The sequence below is a fragment of the Micromys minutus genome (assembly GCF_963924665.1).
Source record: "Micromys minutus genome assembly, chromosome: 16".
Classification (NCBI taxonomy): Eukaryota; Metazoa; Chordata; class Mammalia; order Rodentia; family Muridae; genus Micromys; species Micromys minutus.
In genome coordinates, this window is record NC_137985.1 from 34,332,420 (window position 1) to 34,354,323 (window position 21,904).

General features: G+C 42.3%; 1 protein-coding gene across 1 annotated transcript in view; it reads right to left on the reverse strand.

The window, feature by feature from the left end:
• Window positions 1-19,152, reverse strand: part of JHY (junctional cadherin complex regulator) — a gene marked incomplete at both ends in the record, with an annotated part of 53,421 nt that extends 34,269 nt beyond the window's left edge. The window contains 2 exons of the mRNA XM_080930530.1: window positions 4,809-5,328; window positions 18,827-19,152. Coding sequence (XP_080786656.1) covers window positions 4,809-5,328; window positions 18,827-19,152 — 846 coding nt within the window. The remainder of the gene's footprint in view (window positions 1-4,808; window positions 5,329-18,826) is intronic.
• Between the last annotated feature and the right edge of the window lie 2,752 nt (window positions 19,153-21,904).

A 21,904-nucleotide genomic window follows, 5' to 3' on the forward strand; every position in this document is an offset into this window, starting at 1 on the left:
TAGATTCTGTTAAATTGACCAAAGCATTTTAGAGTGTGTCTTCATTTCTTAAACAGCCAGAGCTTGCTCTGTTGTCGATATCTACCGTAACTTCCATAACTACTCCTTCCAAAATGATGGCTATTTGGGTGGCCTCTGATCTTTTTATATCACAAACAAAGCTGAAATGGATCATCTTGTATAGGCGCTTTCTCAAGACTGCACACATCTATCTAGGACAAATACCTAGGAGTGGAGTATGTTGGGCCACATAACAATACTAATTACAAAATCATATGCAGCCCTTACTGTGAGTCAGGCACTAAGTAAGCCCTCTCTGTATACCAGCCTATTCATTTCCTATTCTTAACCACCCTATGAGGAAAATGCTGTTATTACCTCCTTTATAGATGAGAACGCTGTGGCACAAAGAGGTTTAATAGCCTGTACAAGGTCACAGAGCTAGCACAGGGCAGAGGCAAGCGATGTGGCTGTTTTTAGACATCATGTTCTAGTTTCCCTGGGAGTGTATTTGTATTTTATGTAGACAAAAACCATCCTTTATTCTGGTTCTGTTGATTTCTTCTCTTCCTGGCATTACTGTGCATTTTTTTTTTACCATCAGATCCTCTGCTCATTAATTATAGGTAGAAATGAATCTCAGTATAGTGTTCATTTGTTCTTATAGTGACAGGTGCTGAGTACATTGACAAGCGCTCAGTAGCCGTGTTTTAACTTCTCTGTGACTCTCCATCTGAGCTTTTATGTGTGTTTCTATGGTGACTTCAGTCTCCCTCTTACTGACATGGAGAAGGACATCTTTATGTATTAGAGATGGAGTTTGACTTGTGGTATAAATTAGAAAAAATTTGCCCTAGTTTGCTTCTTATATTTTACATTGTTTATACTTTTATCTGGTAGATGTTTTTGATATACACAAGCCAAATTACTAATCTCCTAGAGATTCTTGAGTCTTAAAAATAATTCAGGCTCTGAGGAGACTCTTCCTATTTTTTTTTCTAGCGTTCTGATAGTTGAAGTTTAATAATTAAACATAAGACCCATTTGGAATTTATTTTATCTGATGAGCCTGTGAAGCCAGTTTGCTGCTCTCCTTGGGGTTATCTAGGCTGCCCGAAAAGGGGAGCATCTTTGTACCACATGTACAAATAGACTTCCCACTCTGTTCAAATTTTCTGTCTATATATGTATTAAATATTACTCTTTGAGTTGAAGCCCTGTAATATGTTATAATGTCCGGTAGGGCTCCACCTTTCATTGCTTACTTGTGTGTTGTGTTGTATGTGGCTGTATGTATCAGTGTGTGCAATGCAGTGGTCAGAACATGACTTGGAGTCGTTTTTTTATATTAGTCCCATCCTTATTGCCTTGAGGCAGGGTCTCTCTGAACCTAGAACTTGCTGTCTTGTCTAGGCTGGTTGGCCTATGGTGAGCTCTTGGGGTCTGTCTGTCCTTTCTGTTTCACATGCTGGGGTCACAGGAACATACAGCTATGACAGGCTTGTTTTTTGTTGTTGGTTTTTTTGTTTGTTTGTTTGTTTTTGTCCTAGGGATTTGAACTCAGGTCCTCAAGCTTAAAAAAGCAAGTACTCTTACCCACTGAGCCATTGGTCTCTTCCCAGGCTCAGTAGTAGTCTTAATCTCCACAGCTTTCTTATTATATCTGCTTATTATGAACTTAAAAATCAACCTTTAAGCTTTGGTTAAACACACAACCAACCGACCAAGATCAGAAGTTCAAGGCCATCTTCGGTTACAAAGAGGCATGAACTTGTGTCTCAGAACTCAAAACAAGACGAACGAGCAAGGAACCAATCACCCAGCCAGACATCAATGGGGGAGGCTGTTACATGTTTCTATATAACAACTCAGAAAGAACACACATTCTCGTATTATTGACTGTATTCAATAAAACAAATGACGTGTATCATTATGGCACCGTTAGGTCAAAGGTATTCCACCCTTTAAAAAAGAGCAAGAAGAGCAAGAACAGTATCCATCTTGGAGAAACGCTGAAGAAATGGTTTCAAATGCTATAAGCAATCAGCATTAAGACATTTGAACCCCAGAGCAAGGGTTGGCAAAGTCAATATGTCCTTCAAACAGCAAGTCAAGAGCTCAGAGACAGGAAATCTAAAGTGGATTTAAAGTTTCCTCTGTGACAAAAGACAAGGAAGAACCGTCTGTGAGGACACTGACAACCAAAGCACCCCGAGATTGATTGCAAAGGTAACTTGTAACTACCACAGAAATCAGCAGTTCATGGGTTAGCCACAGGGTTCATGGGAAATCTTTCCCCCCTTACACTGAAAATATAATTCCGTATTTCCGCCTTACTGCTGCCTCTCCTTCATGAGCAGCTTGCTTAGGAACACTTCCGAAAGTAGTGACAAGTGCTGATGTCATCTCAGCAGCCAAGAGGCTGAAGCAGGATTGCTGTGAATGTGAGGCCAGCCTGGGGCAGCCTGAGCTGCCAAGCAAGACACTGACTCAAAACAGGAGACAAAATGGGAGTGAAAAGTCTTACTCTAGGCTGGGGAGATGACCAGCAATAGATATCGTCACTCTCAAATTCATTTATATTTTAACTAGGCAACCAAGTGAAATTTCCAATCTCACATTTTTTTGTTTGTTTGCTTGTTTGTTTGCTTGTTTGTTTGATTATTTGGAGACAGGGTTTCTTTGTACAGTCCTGCCTATCCTGGAACTCACTTAGTAGACCAGGCTGGCCTTGAACTCAGAGATGTATTTACCTGCCTCTGCCACCTGAGTGCTGGCACTGAAGGTGTGTGCCTCTGCTGACTGGCCGAAATTTCATGAACGTTTTATGAAACCACCACAACAAAACATGTTTACATTTAAAACGGTAAGAACCTGTTGAGAACTAAAGACACTTAGTTGTCTTGAGAATTTGGTTAAACCTTCTGTCACCATTCCTGAGTTTTATTGCTAGTCACAAAGGCAAAGATGTCCCATATTGCTAGTCTTTGAAAGGGGTTCCACCATCACAGGTATTCTCCTGTAAGGGTGTGGAGTTGCCAGTCAGCCAAGTTCCTTCCCTGAGCCCATAGTATACTCGGCATATCCACTAGGAGGTGAGCTGATAGGAACATCCTTATTTGTGTCCATGAAATGAAGCTGTATTTCCTTGGTGTAATTGAATTTTTTTCTTGTTATTGTGTATGCAAATGTGTGTACCCATGTGTGTGAATTGTGCGTCTGTGTGTGACTGTGCATGTGTGTATGTGTGTGAATGTGTATGTATATGTGTGTGAATTGTGTGTATGTTTGTGAACTGTGTGTATGTGTGTGTGGTGTGAATGTGAGTATTGTGTGAAAGTATATGTGTATGAATGTGTATGTATATGTGTGTGAATTGTGTGTATGTGTGTATGAATGTGTAGGGGTATGTGAATGTATATATGAATGCATCTGAATTGTATGTATGTGTATATGAATGTGTTTGTGTATGTGGTGTGAATGTATGTGTGTGAATGTGTATGGGTGTGTGAATGTGTATGTGTGTATGAATTGTGTATATGTGTGTGTGTGTATGAATTGTGTGTATGTATGAATGAATTGTGCATATGTGTGTATGTGTATGTATGTGTGTGGTGTGTGAATGTGTTTGTGTGTTCCTGTTTCCAACAAGGTCTTGCTCCACAGTCCAGATTAATGTCATATTTGCCATTCTCCAGTCCCAACTCCTCACGTGAAGAGACTACAAGTGAGCACCACTGTGCCCGGAGTCCAACAGGCCCATCATTTGTGTAATAACTTGTTCTCCGAATGATCAGACAAAGAAAAGAGGGGATTTATTAGCTTTCTGATTTTCCATAATGGAGTGTCTACGCGGTAATCATTTCGTATTACTTGTGTAGGACAACCGAGGACAGCGATGATTAGCAACGGGAATTGGTAAGCTAGAGTCATCTGAAGAATTAAAAAGAAAAATCTCCCTCGCTGTGCTCACAACACTACCCCGTGCCACTCCCCGGCTTCGCACCTACACAGAATCTGGATGTAGGATCACTCCTTGGCAAGTTGTAGTTCTTGGGGTGAACGCCTCAGGGTACCTCCAATGTATTGGGGTGCTTAGTAAGGCACCAATGGTAAGGTGAAGAATCAACACAGGGAATTAGATGCTCAGCTCAGCATTTCATCCTACTGGAACACACAACATAAATAAATCGCCAGGCATACACTTGGTGTCCAGACATCCGTGCAGGCAAAACACTCATGCACGTGAAGTAAACATTTAAGATTTTCTATGGGTCTTTGAATGGAGACATTTTAGATGATATTGACTGAACTGTAGCAGTTACAGCACTGGGAACCACAGGTGAGCTTTAATTTGTGCTTAAGAACTTATGGCATTGTAACCTTCGTTCTACAAGAAGCATCTGGGCTAGCAGGATGACACAGCAGGTAAAGGCACTTACCTCCAAGCCTGGTGACCCAAGGTGGATCCTCAGGATCCACAGGTAGAAGAGAAGCGACTCCTTCAAGCTTACCTCACTCACAGCCACATATATACATACGCACGACCCCCACTCCACCCCACTCCACCCCCCACAGACTAAATAAAATGAAAGGAAGAAGAAGAAAAAGAACAGGAAGAGGAGGAGGGAAGAGAAGGGGGTGGCAGAGGAAGTGACAGCAGCTGGGGGATGGCATGCAAGCATTTGCTCTACAGGGCAAGCTCCGTTACTATGGCATCGCCCAGAAGGAAGAGACATCCAGCCATTTCAAACACACAGGAATCCCAGGGCAGCTTCAGAAGAGTTGTTTAAGCAGTTCCTACGCACCTGTTCGAGGCGAGTCTCTCCTCTCTTTTTATTGTGAAGTTGAAGGTAAGAGTCTGTTTTAGGAGTAGGTAATCCCAAAGTCAGCTTGTTTTTTTCCACAAAATATTGTTTGGATTTCCTTCTGCGTGGGCCACGTGACCCTGGCAGGAACACTTCATTGTGTGAGCTTGAACTCTTTAGATACTGAGACAGGTCACTGGATTTCTCCTCCTGGTCACTGTCGCTTACTTCTGAAAAAAACTCATTTTGCCGGGTGCCACACTTATACTTGGGGCTTAGAAATTCGCTTCCAAGTAAGGAAGCTTCGCTCTGAGGACTCCTCTTCTCTTTGCCTTTCCCCGAGGACAGTCCCATGGATGGCTCCCTGGAAGGGTAGAGGGGAGCCACAGGCAGGTTTTCTGAAGAGCTGTCTGCAGACCCTGGCAATGCTTCCTCAGCCAATGGCTGTCCCTGCTCTCTTTTATTCTTCCAATTGGGGTCATATCGGAGGTCTGAATATTTGTCTTCTACCTGCTGGTGACTGTCCAAAGCAAAAAAGAGAAGTCCTTAATTACATTTCCGGGGGAGGGTGTGCCTTCAAGTGACAGCCCCCAGTTGTGACAGCCCCAATAAAAAGTTCATACACACACACACACACACACACACACACACAATAATAAACTCACTCATTTGATATATTTCACCATTTTATTTAAATTCAATCTCAGAATCCTTTCTCTAATTTCCCTTCACTATCTAGATGGCGAGGGTGCATCTAAGTCTCAAATTAGAACCACAGAAAAGATCTAATTACCCAAGTTTACTGCAATCTGTAGTCAGATGTTTGCCAACTCAATTCTAAAAGCAAGAAAACAAAGATGAAATGTCTGCGATGTTAACACAGGGTGTCTTTATGGTCCCAAGATTCCTATTGCTTCTGCATATTGATGGCAATTTGGTATTTAAAAAGACGATTCACACTGGACAACTAGGCTGTAGTTCAGTTGACAGAGTGGCTTGCCTGGCATTTTATTGCCAGCGTTAGGGGCGGTGGTGTACCCTTGTGGTCCCAGCACTAGGGAGGTGGAGGTGGCTGGTGGATTGGAGGTTCAAGGTTATCCTTGACTACAAGATGCGTTGACGGTCAGCCTGGACTACACGAAACCCTGTCTCAAAAAAGAAGGAAAGAAGAGAGGAGCTAGGGGAAGGAAAAGAAGGAAAGGACAGTTTAACACTTTATACCTTAGCTGGTTCCCTTAGCCGGCTCTATGCATATTTATATTTATTTATTTCTAGGAAGTACATAATGTCACTTTGAATTTCTCCTCTTGGGAGGAGAATCAGGTTTTTACCCTCAATGGAATACCTATATACATAGGCTCTTTTTTTTTGTTCCAGTTCTTTTATCTATAGATATTTATCAAGCATGCTACAGGGAAGTGCACAAGGGTTAGAGTCAGACTGTGGCTCGGAGTGTCTTGGTTGTCAGAATCAGGCACAAGTTCTAGGACAGTCTCTCTGAATTACAGTTAAGCATGCCATCCTGTCTAAGGAAGCAAACTAGACCCAAATAAAGCCTCCCCATCTGCCATGACTGTCTCAATTCTTAAAGAAGCCCGTAGTCTTAACTGGGGGAAAAAAAGCTGGTAATATGGCATATTTAATGGCCTCTTTGATCTTCAAAAGCTAAATAGGAGACATTTTTCCTTGTTGAGGACTGTGGACGCAATCCTCTAATCAAAAAGAAAATGTAAATCACCCAGCTTTTTAGGTTATTTGATATTCCCGTTTACAGAGGACATAGTTTTATGCTGGGTAAACAAACTAATGGCCCCTATGATGCCAATTTGCCCATCTTAATGTGGACCTGGATTTCTTTGATTCAATGTAAAGCAAAAAAAAAAAAAAAATCTTCATATGCTATTCTAAGTTGTCACTGTGAGTTTTTCAGCTCACTGAAGAGGGTGGGAAACTTTCTGATGGAGGAGGCTCTTCTCTTCCTGGGATGGGATTTCCACCCCCCCCCCCCCAAAAATACCTGTCAGGAAATGGGACATTACTTTCTCCCACACAGATACCCCAAGAGGGCCTGTCTTTAGGGCTATGATGGGCATGTGGCTCCTGTGGGTTATCCGTCTGCCTTACAAACTTCAGTATATGGACAATGGGCCTTTCACCTTTCATCTTTCGTGAGGCAGTTTGTCTCTGATGGGGATTTTGTATTTGGCCCGTCTCTCGTGGTTGACTAAAGACTGGCAAGAGGCCATGAGTCTTACAGTGGTCTGCACATGCGCTCATTAGCTTCACCAAGGTCATGGGCAGCAGGGCTGCAGTATGTCTTCCCTCCCTAATTTCTTTCTTAGTACACTGCAGTGCTCTATGGGCAGACAAGTTAAATGCTTCTAGAATAAATAACTAGATCTCCATAAACACTCCAGCATGGATAACGGCAGTTGATATTTGTTTTAAAAAGTAGCTACCTATTTCCAATCTTAGCATGAAGATGCTTCTTGCACTGGGATAAATTAGTGACTGATTTGAGGGTTTATTATACTAAGTGACATAAGGTTTAACTGCAGTTGTTTATGTGGAGAAGAAAGCTCGGTTATTATCTTTAAGCAAATACAACCCTTTTTTAAAACAAACAAACAAACAAAGGCTGTATCCCATAGTTTGCTGGAAGGAAAAACTGAATTTAACTTCATTCTTTTATTCAGTAGCTCACAATTGTTTGGACAAGTGTTTACTGAGCACTTGCTAAGCTGGGGAGTTAAGTGTGCTAAGCAGCATGGTGTTGCCTTCACAAACTCGTAGGAAAACAGAGGAAAGCAACAATTAACAATGTGGAGTGATGCCTGGGCTGGTCAGGACCACAGGGGACCTCGAGTGTCTCAGGAGGTTGGGGACAGTTTTTCACGGGAAGTCATGGCCATGACCCAAGGCTGAGGAAACATGTCCCAGGCTGAGAGAACCGCAGGATTAACCAGAGCTCAGATCTGCAAGGGCCTTATTAAACCCTGGAAGAGTTTGGGCTTAGCTACATTATAGGAGAACTTAATTTCAGAGAGAAGACTGGTCATCGATTGAGAACAGCTAAAGGAACCAGCTTCAGGGTGGCCTTACACACACATTCTTTAGAAGGCATTTAGAAGAGTGTCTTTGGCGACTGAACTGGGTGTCACTGAGCTGGAGGGATGACTCGGTGGTGAAGAGCACTTGCTGCTCTTGCAGAGGACCTGGGGTTGGGTTCTTGGACCCACATGGTTGTTCATAACCACCTGAAACTCCAGTTCCAGGGTATCCATGTTTAATTGTTCCATAATATCTCAAAATCCATCCACCCCAATCCTGTTATCCTCTTAGCCTAAGATAACTCAGTTCCTGGTGTAACTAAGTAACATCAGGAATTAAAAAAAAAAAATTAGGTAGAGGCCCACGTGTTGAAGGTTTGGTCCCCAGCTTGGGACAGTACTGAGAGGTGGTAGAACCTTTAGAACATGGTGGCTTGTAGAAGGAAGCTAAGTGACTTAGCTTGCTTCCAAGCCACGCCCCTTGGGCCAGCGGAACTTTGCTCTCTGTGTGTTTCTTGGCCTCCATGGGGTGAACAGGCCTCCTCTCACAGACACCCCTGTCTCCATATTACTACAGGCCTAAAGAAACAGGGCCAAGTACCCATTTTAAAAAATATATTTATTTATTTATTATATATAAGCACACTGTAGCTGTCTTCAGACACACCTGAAGAGGGCATCAGATCGTATTACAGATGGTTGTGAGCCACCATGTGGTTGCTAGGATTTGAACTCAGGACCTCTGGAACAGCAGTCAGTACTTTTAACCGCTGAGCCATCTCTCCGGCCCTGTATGTATGTATTCTTTTTACCCCATGAATAGATGGATTAATTTAGCCGTAAGTTTGAAACTCTTGCTCTAAGCAAGGGTACTACAGTAATGATATCAGGAACAGACATATTCTTATCCCTGCAATTACATTAAAAAAAGAAAAAACTGGAGCCCTCGGACTGGTCGCTGCACTTAGCTAGCCTCAAACCCTGATGGCCGACAGCCATCTATACATTCGAGATGCACTGTTTCTCTGCATGATTTCTGGTGCCCCTGAGTACTTTGTGAATGATGGCAGACTATTTAACGTCGGGTGTAAACACTAGCGAGGAGAACGTGTCGCTGAGCCCTATAACCATGTTCTGCTCTCTGTCTGCTGCATGTGGTCTCTAGGATACAGCACAGTTGCTGAGCACTATGTTTCCTGCTGACGAAGCTCCAGGGATTTTTCTCCCTGCGGGCCTTAAGATATTTCAAGAGCATCAGGTTCTAAGTGGTACCCTAGTAGCCTGAAAGATACAATACCCATTAAAAAAAAAAAATACAGTTTTTAGTTATGAGGTAGGCTCCGTGGGAAATGGCTGAAATCATAATTTAGGAAATGGGACTAAGAAATATCAGTTAATCCACACGGTAAAATATTTTAACAACTACTAAACCTCGATCAAGTAAGAGGATAAAAAAAAAAAAAACTGTTTTGTGCCTTCCGGAAAACCCATAAAGTCAAGCCCTGGTAAACAGTTTTTAAGAAATGGCTGCTTGAAAGGGCATCATGCTGTTTTAAGCAGAAACTAGACCATTTGAAAAGGGCTGAGGGCAAATGAGGAGAGGCAAGCTGCTGAGAAACGTTTCTGAAGCAGCTGTCAGAGGGAAACACCAAGGAAGGTAGGTCTTACCAAGGTAAAACCGAGACAACCATGTCCCCGAGGGAGCTTTAAGAACTCGATGCCATCTCTTCTGGTAATGGTCGTGTCCAAACATCCCCTTCATCAGTTCCAAATGGAAGTCATGTTGAAACTAATGAGGGGCTTTTTTTTCCCCTTTGAAAATCATGTGCATGGAAAATTGTAATGCTTCCCAGAAATAAATCGAGTTGTTGAAACAGAACATGATACTAAAGGACCCTATTGTACCGAGCTCGTGTGCTAAGAAGCCCAATTGTGTTTTGCAGTCTGGGTCAACACACGGGGACAAAATGAGTGTGAAGTGGTCTTTCACAGGCAATCTTCTGCACACAAAACACGCACCTCTTCTCCTCCTCATCCGATGGGAAGGTCACACGGACAATGAGGACACAACTCCTTTGTTACCCTTCAGACAACAGATGTCGGGCTCCTCTTCAGAGGCCTGGGTTAGAAATGGATGCGGAGAGGAGGGGGCAGTGGGGGGTGGTGCGTCTCTCATGCATTCGGTGGGGTATTTGCTGCCTTTAATGGACCATGTTTGAGTCCGTGCTGTGATAACTTCAAACAAAATAAAATCAAATCTCCATTTAATGAAGAGCCTCATACTCGGTTTGTATTCAATCAAAAAAAATTACTAAAATTAGAGCATGTTTCTAGCTCAATTAGCATCCTCTGCACTCACAATAAAATATTCAATAACTGGCCATTTTGCCAGTTGAAGAGGAGAATAAAAGCAAAGCCCACCGTCCGTTAGCTGTTATTTATTTGCCTCTTTATGTTAAGCAGGCAGTTAGATTGAAACTGCACATATTATTACTGATTTAGGTTTCATTTAATTCTTTGAGACAGAATAATTATTCCCAATTTATATGCCATTAAATCTTTTATGCACACGAGCAGCAAATTCAATCTCTGCTTAAGTGTAGAGCTTGCGATGCTCTTTAAAGGAGCCTCAAAACTGACAATTGTTTCTGAGGGCTCCTAAATCCTTTCGCATCTTCCTCTTCTTATCAATGGTTTTTAAGGAAGTAAAATGCAACCAATCCAAGAAGATTAGGAATTCACTTTCACGGGTGTGAAATAAAATGTTTCCATAGACACACTTCGTGGCGATTACTGGTAACCCATAAATTTTCATTTAGTGGAGGCATTTATTTTACTTAAATAATTAAAGGTTTTAATGGAAAAACAACAGCTTAATGAACTGAAGGCAAAACTTGTCTACAGAAACACACTGAAATGAAGGGGGTTAATTGTTACTTAGTGAACTCTCCTTGTGGTGATTACATCATTTGGATAATCCTGACTCAAATGCCTTCCATTCTTCCAACGATACATTTGTAGCTTCTTGTTATTGTTGTTATTGATGTTGTTTTGTTTTGTTGAGACAGGGACTCTCCACATAGCCATAGCACTCACTCTGTAGACCAAGCTGGCCTCGAACTCACAGAGATCTCCCTGCCTTTGCCTCCTGGGTGCTGGGATTAAAGGCACTAGACTTCAACAACTCATTTGTGATTGTTACACCCAGGTATTCATCCCAAATTGTCACCGGAGCCCTACTTCAGTTCAAGGATAGTCCAGAAGTAAAGGAAAGGAAATTCTCTAGCGTGCTCACACTAGAGATCCCAATGTAAAATTCTACCGTCTCACAGTTATGCAGGACAAAGGCTACATCCTCACAAGAAATGCTGTGTTGCTTTAGTAGACCTGGAATCCTGTTGAGGAAAGGCCTCTGGTCAAGGGAATGGAGTCTACTGCTGGTCTAGGTATGAACCTAATATCCCAAGCTACTCAAGACACAAGCGTCAATGCACTTAGGTTGTATAGTCATGCACATAGTCATCTAGCTATGGAGCCGCCCCTCAGGGAGGTGGAACAACTACTGTCCATGGACTCAACCTCTGAAACTGTAAGGAAATCCCCGACTAAATTACTTCCTTTATAAGATTCCTTGGTCACGGTATTTCGTCACAACAATGGAAAAGTAACTAAGGCACGAGGTTCTGCCACTGATCAGTGGTGTGAGCTTGCTCACGTCCCTTCATTTTTCCAAGCCATGGCTACTCCTTATATATAAGAGGAAACTGGCTGACCTTCTAGACTCTGAAAGTGCTAAGAATCTGACACTTTTTGAGTTAGGGTGGGTTTACTGTGTAAAACTTCTCAATGTTAGTAAGTATTGGGGAAATCACTTAATTTAAATGCAGTATACTAAAAATTATACAAATGCATTGAGTTGGGAATCTCAGCACTTAGGAAGGACTCTGTGAGTTCAAAGTCAAACTAAGTTACACAGTGAGACCCTGTCTCAAATGGCCAGATGGTGCCTCAGATAAAGGTGTTCTATCCTCCTGACTCACGTGGTAGGAGAGAACCAATCCCCAAAAGCTGTCCTTTGATTTCCATGACTGCACCATGTGTGCTCCCCCACACAAATTAGTTAATCTTTTCTGAAGCAAGGAAGTTGAAAAAATATGTCATCAAAGTTTTCTATGTATTTTCAACTTGCTAGGAAGGGGAACAGACAAGGCATAGGCCACACTGAACTAACCCTTTAGTACTTGTTACATCTTGACAAATTCGCAGGATTGTGGGCAATAAATTGTATGTTTTAAGGTTTTATTTAACTGGCTGTTACTTACTTAAGCACAAAACACACCCCAGTTTTGAAATAAACAAGGAAGAAACTAGCATTTATCTTTGTGGAAACAGCAGAGAGCCCCCATGAGCTCTCAGAGCTTTAGCATTTCTGGCAGGAGCTTGGCCTTTAATAGATGTAATCCATGTTCCCACATATTGCTTACTTCTATGACAGTCCACCTGTCATGACAGCCCCACTCCTGCTCCAAGGAGCACACCAGAGTTTAACTAAGACATGGTTAGTGAGCAAATAAATGAATGTAAAGTAGAAACAGTGAGTACCTACAACAACTAGTGCCTACAACAGCCAGTACCTACAACTATTAGTACTTAACAACAGCTAGTACCTATAACAGTCAATACTTACAATAGCTAGTAGTTAGCAACAGTTAGTACCTACAACAGCCAATACCTACAACAGCTAGTACTTAACAACAGCTAGTACCTACAACAGCTAGTACTTAACAACAGCTAGTACCTACAACAGCCAATACCTACAATAGCTAGTACTTAACAACAGCTAGTACCTACAACAGCCAATACCTACAACAATCAGTGTCTACAACAGCTAGTACCTACAACAGCCAGTACCTACAATAGCCAGTACCTATGAGAGCCAGTACCTACAACAACTAGTACCTACAACAAAAAGCACCACTTTGATATAACCATTTCCACAAAGAAGATTTTTAGCTGCTATTCCTCCCCTCCCAAAATTGTTTAGGAGTCCTAAAGCCCATGGGGCACAGTATCTCTTTAAAGAAGTTGGCCAACTTATTAACAGACATTATAAATCAATATAGATGAATGACATTAGAAATGAACAAGAATGAACCTTCTGGAATGGTCATTATAATCCTAGAGTATTAGAACCAGTCTTAAATGTTTTTCTTATTTTCCCAACTGCTGGGGGAAAAAAAAAACCATTCACAGCTATTATGATGAGCATTAGTTTAGTCTCAGCTTAACTATTTCGCAAGTGTTCTAGAAAGCTGCGGGAAGGAATAAAGAAAGAAAAACAGCCGGAGAAATTTGGGGGCAAAGGAAACTCCCAATATATGATTATCACTAAGGCTTTCTTTACCCCTCTTCCTCTCTTCAAGGTCTAGAATCCATCATTCAGTACTTTTCCTGATTCTTGTATAATTACCAGAAGCAACATCTTTTAAAGTACCAGGGTAGGGGGTGAGGGGGAAGAACTGTATCCTATAATACACTAAGGAAAAAAATCTGATTATTACAAGTCATTCCCCATCCATTTCCAACAGCTCTTCAATGTCAGTTAAACTAGCAACTAGTTAACTGAACTAGTATTGCCTGAGCAGACAGCCTGCCTCCCATTAATAGTTCACAGTGCACCTTTACACATCATCCAACCCTCCTTTAGATACTGATACTGTGGTTTCCAGGTGATATGACAGGAACTGCCACAGAACACTCTGGAAGAAACTTGGCTGTGTCCCAAGGGTCAAGAATAAAGGATAATGTGACCCTTGACCTCACCACCCAAGGAAAAATACAATAACACTTACACTTACTCTGAAGACTCAGTTTCCTTTAGACAAACAGGTTACTACAGAAATGTATAAATCTATACATTTACTCTGACTTCAGTTTAGCCCACCCTTGGATTGTTTTATTTCAGTCTTTCTGTTTCTGTTATTATTATATTGTGTGTGTGAGGGTGTACATGTCAGTCAGTTCTGGTTTGGAGGAGTTGGTTCTCTGTTTCCATCATGTGGGTCCAGAAGAATCAAACTCAGACCCTCAGGCTTGGTAGCAGGTGCCTCCACCTGCCAGGCCATCTCAACAGCCCCCTCTTTAATTTTCTACTACTCAGTAAAATGTACTCCCTTACCAGATCATTCCACAATTCTATATTTCATTTTACTACATTATTTATTTTATCTGTGTGTGGGTGCGCACCCTAGAGCACACGGGGGTATGTGTGTGTCAGAGGACAACTTGTGGGAGTCAGGTCTTTTCTTCTCCCAGATGGGTCTTGGGGATCAAACACAAGTCATCAAACTTGGTGGCACATAAGTGCTTGACTGGTTGCCATTTTAGACCCATGACTACATATTTAGATATCCAGAATTAGAGCCTTGGACTGAGACATCTAGCAACTTAAGGTCTCTGCACATGTCCTAGAGACTCAGTTTCTTATCTGCAAGATAGTGAAAATGGTTCAAGGCAGGGGCTCATATGTGGGGTTCCTGTATGTAAAGTCCTGAGTTCATCCCCTAGAACGATCATAAAACCTAATTTTTAAAATTAAACTAAGCTTACCTGCAGGCTACAACTAAGATGAAGGAAATCACATATGAAGCAAGTTGCCCTACAAATGGAAAGAGCTGTGTATGTATTCCTATAAACAAGATGTTATTGAGCACACATGCCAGGTACTGGGTGTCTGCTTTCTGATCTTTCTTGCCTTTTTTAAGTGCACAAGACTTCAGAAGGCCTCAGGATCGAAGACGTCATGTCTGACGCTCTGGGCATTACATTGATCTGCTTCTTCGTGAGTGCTGAGTGTCACAAGGCTCATTCTGGAGTGGGGCTTAAGGATTGTCACATGATGATCCATTCACCACGGTCAGTGCTGCTCCCATTTCCATTAGGTAAAGGGTTGTTTCTAATCCATACACAGTGAACTATGGCTTTGACTTCTGGAGGTTCTAATAACATCAAAACACGAGTGTGGGGCTAAGTGATTTGTCAGGCAGCTTTTAAAACTATTGCTTATAAAAGCAAGAAGAAAGGTTTGTTTTGGTTTAAGGCAAGGCTTGAACTACATTTTTTTTTTTTTGAACTACAACCCCCAGAATGCCATCCACCTTTGGGAAATAAATGCCTGTTTCAATTTTATGTTGAAAGCCTGAGATCAATTTATTTGTATCATGGCTCCTAACTACTTAGATTTGAGGGACAGAACATCTAGGAAAGGATGGAGGCAGGAAAAGGATCAATATGAAACTGTACTGGAATCACATTTTTTGAGACATTATTTGGACGAGTCCTTTAGTTTGGTTTTTCTTTGTAGTGAGAAACTGGTCCTTTTACACCCAGTGAAGGGGGCACTGTGTTCTAACAAGTCCTAAGGATGTTGTCCATTCTAACCCTGCCCTGAAGTCTATCATCAAACGTTACCATGGCGGGGCACTGAGAGGGCAACAGAATTACTTAAGGTTTTCTGGACCAGAAGCTGAAGAACTTAGTGATAATGTTGACTTTTGGAAGTGCGATCCTTTATTTTGAGGCACACTATGTGATACTCGAATGATCCCTTGACAGTTGGAACAAGGTTAAAGTCTGGTGCCTGCTGAGCCTGGTATTAAGAAGGAACAGCAAACCACTGGAAAAAAATCAGGTGAGGTCCTGGCTTAGTTTCTTCATCTTAAAAACATCAGACAAGAAAAGCTGTACAATGCAGAAGACTTTTGGGGCCTGGAGAGATTACTCACTGGCTGCTCTTGCACAGAACCCATGTTAGAGTCCCACATGGCAGGTCACAACCATCTCTAAGTCTAGTTCCAGGGGATCTGATATCATGTTCTGGCCTCTGTGGGCACTGCACACATTGGTGTACATACATACACGCAAGCAAAACACTCATGAAAAATGAAAGCAACAACAACAAAAAGACTTTTTTTATGATGCCCCCATTTCTATATACGTGAACCTATTACTATTTACTATCTTGAAGAGAGCAGATCTCCCACATCAGATCCAGGATAAAAACCATAGAGCATCAAGTCAGACTGCATGAACAGTCTGCTCATGTGCCCACTAGATACAGGTGGGCATTGAGGCAACCTCATGAAGCCCCACTGGCGACCTTCAGGATGCTGACTATATAGTATCTACCTCCCAGGACTGCCACAGGGTTAAACAAGGTAACATATATAAAGTATGTAGTACAATTACCGATTCACAGGATTCAGTCCATACATGGTAACTGTTACTACCCTTCATTAGTAGCTTCCTTTGTTCTTCATCCTCTGTAGCTAGACTGTCACCAGGCTCTGCCAATTCTTTCAGACACACACACACACACACACACACACACACACACACACACAATATTATATATTTCAATTAAAACACTGTAAAGAAAAAGTCAACCAGGACACTACTGCCTACCCAGGGTGTTAGATCACACAGTAACACTTCTAGGCACTGGAATACTATGTAGCATGAAGCAAGTCCATAATCACAAGTACAAATATATATATTTAAAAATATGTACATATATTGTTAAATGAAATTAATCAGTCAATGAAGATTACGTCTAAATTGACCTCTTTTGGCTAAAAATGTACAAGTCATGAGGGACAAGTGACTAAATTTCACCAAAAGTAGAATGTTCTAACCTCTCAGAAGTTTAAAGTGTCTGGACAATTGTGAGGTCTGCAAGGCGGCAGGCACCGGGCACTGGTTCCTCCTCCTAAGACTCGGTACTTCTGCATACATATACCCTAACGGAACTCACATCTCCGACCAGCCACACGATGCCCACAGACACTTTCGTGAAGTAAGAACTGGAGCAGCCTAAATATATCCATCAGGAGACACGGTGGTTAATGCCCCTTGTCAGCTTGACATGAACTGGAATCAAGGAGGGAACACACCTCTGGGTGTGCTCGTGATGTGAGAAGACACACCCTAACCACTGGACAGATAAGGAGAAAGAGCTGAGCTTTAGTCTCCCCTCCCTGCCTCCTGACCAGTGAGCTCCTGCTGCCATGACTGTCCTGTCCTGATGGAACCACGAGCCAGAACACACCCTTCCTTCCTTAGGGTGCCTACCTTTGAGTGCTTGAGCACAGCAGGTTACAGTAGGAAGTGGGTAAGCTGCCCTTCCGCACACACTTAGGGTAAACAAAGACATAACAGGAAGACGTCAGAAAGGTAACATTGAGCGAACAGAGTCAGGATGTTGTATATGTGTGTGCATACATCATCGGCGATGAGAGGCACCCATGAAAGTAAAAACGATAAAAAAAAAAAAAAAAAAGGGTGTGTGTGTGTGCCCACAGCAGTATGGTTCAACCACTTCTAAGGAGGAAGATGGAGAAATGATATGAAAATGGTACAAGGAAGCTAGTTTTTTCTTTCTTTTTAATCATGCGCATCTCCGTGTGTCTCTGTTTAGGTATGTGCAGTTGAGTGCAGGTGCCTACAGAGGCCAGAGGAGTCAGAGCCCCTGGAGCTAGAGTCTCAGGCAGCTGTGAGCTGTCTGTTGTGGCTACTGGGAACCAAATTTGGGTCCGCTGAAAGGGCAGTACATACTCTTAACCATTGAGCCATCTCTCTAGCCCCAACAAGGAAATGGTTAAATGATATTTATGACTGTTACTTTAAAATAATCTAATATAAATATGAGTGTGTCCATTTCCCTTCTTATTTTTTTCCATAGGATAGACATTTTTTTTTCAAAGTTAAAAGGCTTATAGGTGGCCCAGGGGTCCAGTGCTTGCTTAGAATGCCCAAGGATCTGGGTTTGATCCACAGTGCCAGAAAACAAACAAAAATAAAAACTATGACATTAACAACAAAAGAAAAACATGCCTTCAAACCACTATGACCTTTGACAAATGATTTCTTCTCTGTTAGCCCCATTCCTACCAACTTTAATGTAGGGATCACTAGATGTTACAATGAAGAATAGAGAAAAAGAAAACAGAAAGGGGCCTTTAAAAAAATCCCACAGTACCAATATTGTAATAATCATTGGTAGCCAGAGCTGTTTCTTTGTCCATAGTTGGTAATATTCACTCTCTAATTTAAGGGCATCAGCTTCCAGAAACATTGCTTCTCCCTGCTGTCCCCTCTGACCCCCACCCCCAGTTGACTCAACCCTTCTGTTTAGCTAAAGCCATTCTAAACCTTCCTCCACCTTCAGCCTTTCAGTTACAGCATTTATCATTTTTTTCTGAATTTTTGAGACTTCCTAAGGTGAAGACAAGTTTCCTTTAGCTCGACATCTCTAGTGAGATGAAGGAGAGGAGGAAGGAAGAGACTGAGGACTGGGTACTAATTTCAACGTTTTTTAGAAACCTCACCATGACTCTCTGGACAAGTTCCTTAAGATGTGAAATGTGCTCCCTATAGGCTTGTGGTTCTATTTTGGGAGACTGTGCAAATGTGGTCTAGTGAAGAGAAGACAGGTTTCTGAAAGCTGGACCACTTCAGGGTCCATTGGACTTGGCTCCCTGTGTGTGCTGTGCATGAGTCTGAAGCTTGAGCTTCCTCTATTACAGACCAAGTCTCTTCAGCTTCCATGTCTTCTGCACCATGGAAGACTGTACCCTCAGAACCACGGGAGGAAATACATTTCCCCTTTCTGGCTCGTTGCCACAGCAACAAGAAGAGTTACTGAGATAGGTGGTTATACCTGATGATCTACCGAAGTGTCTCCAGGTCCTTAACACATGTTCTTGACGCTCCTACACCCAGTCAAAAATGATTGCATTGGTAAGTTAGAGAAGAAGAAGAGGAAAAAGAGGTGAATCAGGGAGCCACACTGCCCTTGGTTGCTTAGAGATCTGCTTTTGCACAGTGCTCATTAGGACAGTCCATCCTTTCTTACTTAGTAAGGTACCAGAAACTACTCAACATTGCTGCCTTTCACAGCCAGTTCCTTACCTGTGATTCACAGCAGCACCATCATCTCCCAGGTCTCCCCTGTTGGCGCTGAGGGCTGCTTTTCTATTTACTGCCTCTTCTGTCTCACTTGGGCTGTCTTCTTCCAAGCTGTCAGGCTCCATATCTTTGTCTTGGATTTGGTCCTTAATATCAGACCAGGACTTAGCCTCTTGAGGGAGGCTTTCTGAATCAGATTCTAAGGAGTCCTTTGAAATCAGGTTTACGTTTTCTTTCTTAAAGGGCCCGCCTGAAGACAGGGTCCTCAAGTTGGTGTGATGGACAGGAGACTGGCTAGAGAGCTTGGGAACTGGTTTATATTTATTCATCCTGAAAAATAGAAAAATGAACAGGAACACTCTTGTTAATAGAAGCAGTTAGATGATATTTATAATCGTGGCTCTCAAAAAGCATTGCTTAAAAAATTTATGTTACTCTGTGGCTACTGAAATCATAACGGCGATGTTTGTCAAAAATGTCAATGAGCAAGAGAACCTTGTTATATTATCTGTGGGCTTTTGAATGCACCCTTTTGAGTGTATGAGCAAGGAAGGCCTATTGGAAAAATGATTGTTTTTCTCTCTGCAGAAACACATCTGATTTAGGGCTCATAAGCAGCCTGAGCAATCGAATGAGGTTTTATTGAGGAAATCAAATGGCTGCTTGAAAGCAGATTTTGTTTCCAGCTTCCAAGGGCTTCTTACAAACAAGCCAGAACAAAGCCAAATGGTTAATTGTGAGCAGTGCTTTTTGGTGGCTTTATTTCAAATGCTCAAGGCAAGTGTGTGTGTGTGTGTGTGTGTGTGTGTGTGTACATATCTTGTTCAGTAGCAGCCACAGATGTACTCAGACAGGTTCACGGCTTACCATTTACAGAGTAAAGGAGAGAAAAAGCATGCTGTAATACACAGACTGTTTCTATCCTAGGCCAGTGTAAGCTGGCTCCAACATTTAAAAAAGGCTTTTGCTGTCCAGGATACTACTGCTAGAGAGGAGCGTACAATCTGGTGGCCATCATATGGAGAGCAATCTCAGTTCAGTATTAAACAACAATGAAATAATAATGGTTTAAAATGTTCAGTAAACAAGGTGTATTGGTGAATGTTGGTAAATGAAGCTAAGCACTTTAGAGTAAGGAGGAAGACCAGGTATTGGGGGGAGTCCAGTTTGGGCTGCATGAGACCCCTCTAAAAAATTAAAACTCTACTCTTTTACAAAAGGTCTGGGAATGCTGTTTCAGAGTGACTCAAAGCAGAGGCTAGATGTCACCTACCTGAAATAGGTGTTGCTCTTGAGTAGGGGAGGCTAGCCTGCATTGTAGCTAGGAGTCATGAAGTCCCTGTAAAGTATGTAAGAGTGTGATTCCAAGGGAACCCTAACTGTCTCCAAGGGCTCCTCTAGTGACCCATGAGATGGTGCAGAACAGGTGCTCCCGAGTCAGCACAGGATCGGAAGGTGATGGTGAAGGTGATAGTCTGAACTGGATTCTTTCATCTCTGCCCAGAGTTTCTCTTGGTTTATTTTCTCTCTCACTGCCTTTATGCATGCTCTCTCTCTCTCTCTCTCTCTCTCTCTCTCTCTCTCTCTCTCTCTCTCTCTCTCTCTCTCTCTCTGTCTCTCTCTCTGTCTGTCTCTCTCTGTGTGTACCACTGGAGGTTATGCTCAAATTTTTTTTTTGACTGGCTTGCTCATGTTTTTTTGGCAAATCCATTTTTTTTTTAATTAAAAATACTTTGACCTGATTCCTGTTCCTTGAATCATTATTATATTGACCTCGTTGCTAGGGTTTCCAAGGACACGGTCTGCTCCTTGGATGAAAGCACCTTTGCAAACACAACAGACAAAAGGTAGTGCTCATACTTAAACAAACACAGAGCGATTCTCTGCTTAACTCCAGGCTGCCTTGGTAGATCAATATATCGTTGCCTAATTTTAGATTAATTTGCCCGCAATCAGTCTCTGGTTTAGTGTACACATTTCGTTCTGCACATTTTACTACCAATTTCCTATTGCAGGATCATTTGTAGAAAGCAGCAAGCATGAAAAACATTTTAAATCTAAGTCTCTATCTATAAACACCAGCTTTGTTATTTAAAAGCTCACTGTACTTAGAGTCTTGAAAACAAGCTGAAAGAAAGAAAACCTTGAAAACCACGGTAGGGAATGAAGCTCACTCTAGAACTTGAATGATGAATTTAATCTACAACTCCAGCAAGGGTGGAGGGAGGAATCTCAATTCATTTCAGAATTGTTTTTCATACAATAATTAAAATCCTTCATTCTGTCTTTTCTTAAATAAGAACCCAGGATTTCTTCGTACCAATAAGTAATGGCTATATATGATAATTTTTAGTTGTTAACATAGTAGTAGAATTTGGTAAGAATGTAAAAGAACAGAGTGAAATATTCCCCAAATTGGGTTTTCTGTGGGGACCTGCCTGATCTTAAGGGGTTTTGGGGGAAGGAGGAGAAATATAGAAAAAGAGCTGATCACTCAAATAAATTTAGTAAATGGGCAATATTTCACGAGTAACTCTCTAGTGATGCTCTGTACAAAAAAAAAAAAAAAAAAAAAAAAAAAAGCCAACAAGAAAAGAAAAAAGAACAAGAAAACAACGGTTGGGCCTCTGCGATTCTGACCAATCCACTTCTTAGTAAACAAGGAAGGCATGGGGCCCGTCCTCCAGGGACTAAGAAACCACCAATTCGCCTGGATCCTGCTAAGATCTTTAACGTCTCTGCTACTGGTTGGGGTCAAATCCGCCAGCGCAGGGGATAAGGAGGCCGGTTTAGGATGAACAGTGGATCCAAAGTTGCCCTGTTTGGAACAGGCGGGGTGGTATCCCTTGGGGATCGCAGGGGTTTTGCTGTCGTCTCTTTCTAAGGGTCTGGACGGGCTGCAGGGGGCATTTGAAAGTCCAGAGGTGGCAGGTTGAAGACGGGGCCAAGAGGTTGGGGACAGGGCTGCCCAGCCTGGGGGACACGCAGCCCTGCCTGGTTGCGGTCCTTTCCCCCAGACCACAGACTGTGCCCGCTTCCTCGCGCCCACCCGGGAGTTCTCGGTACACTTCGCCCACGCGG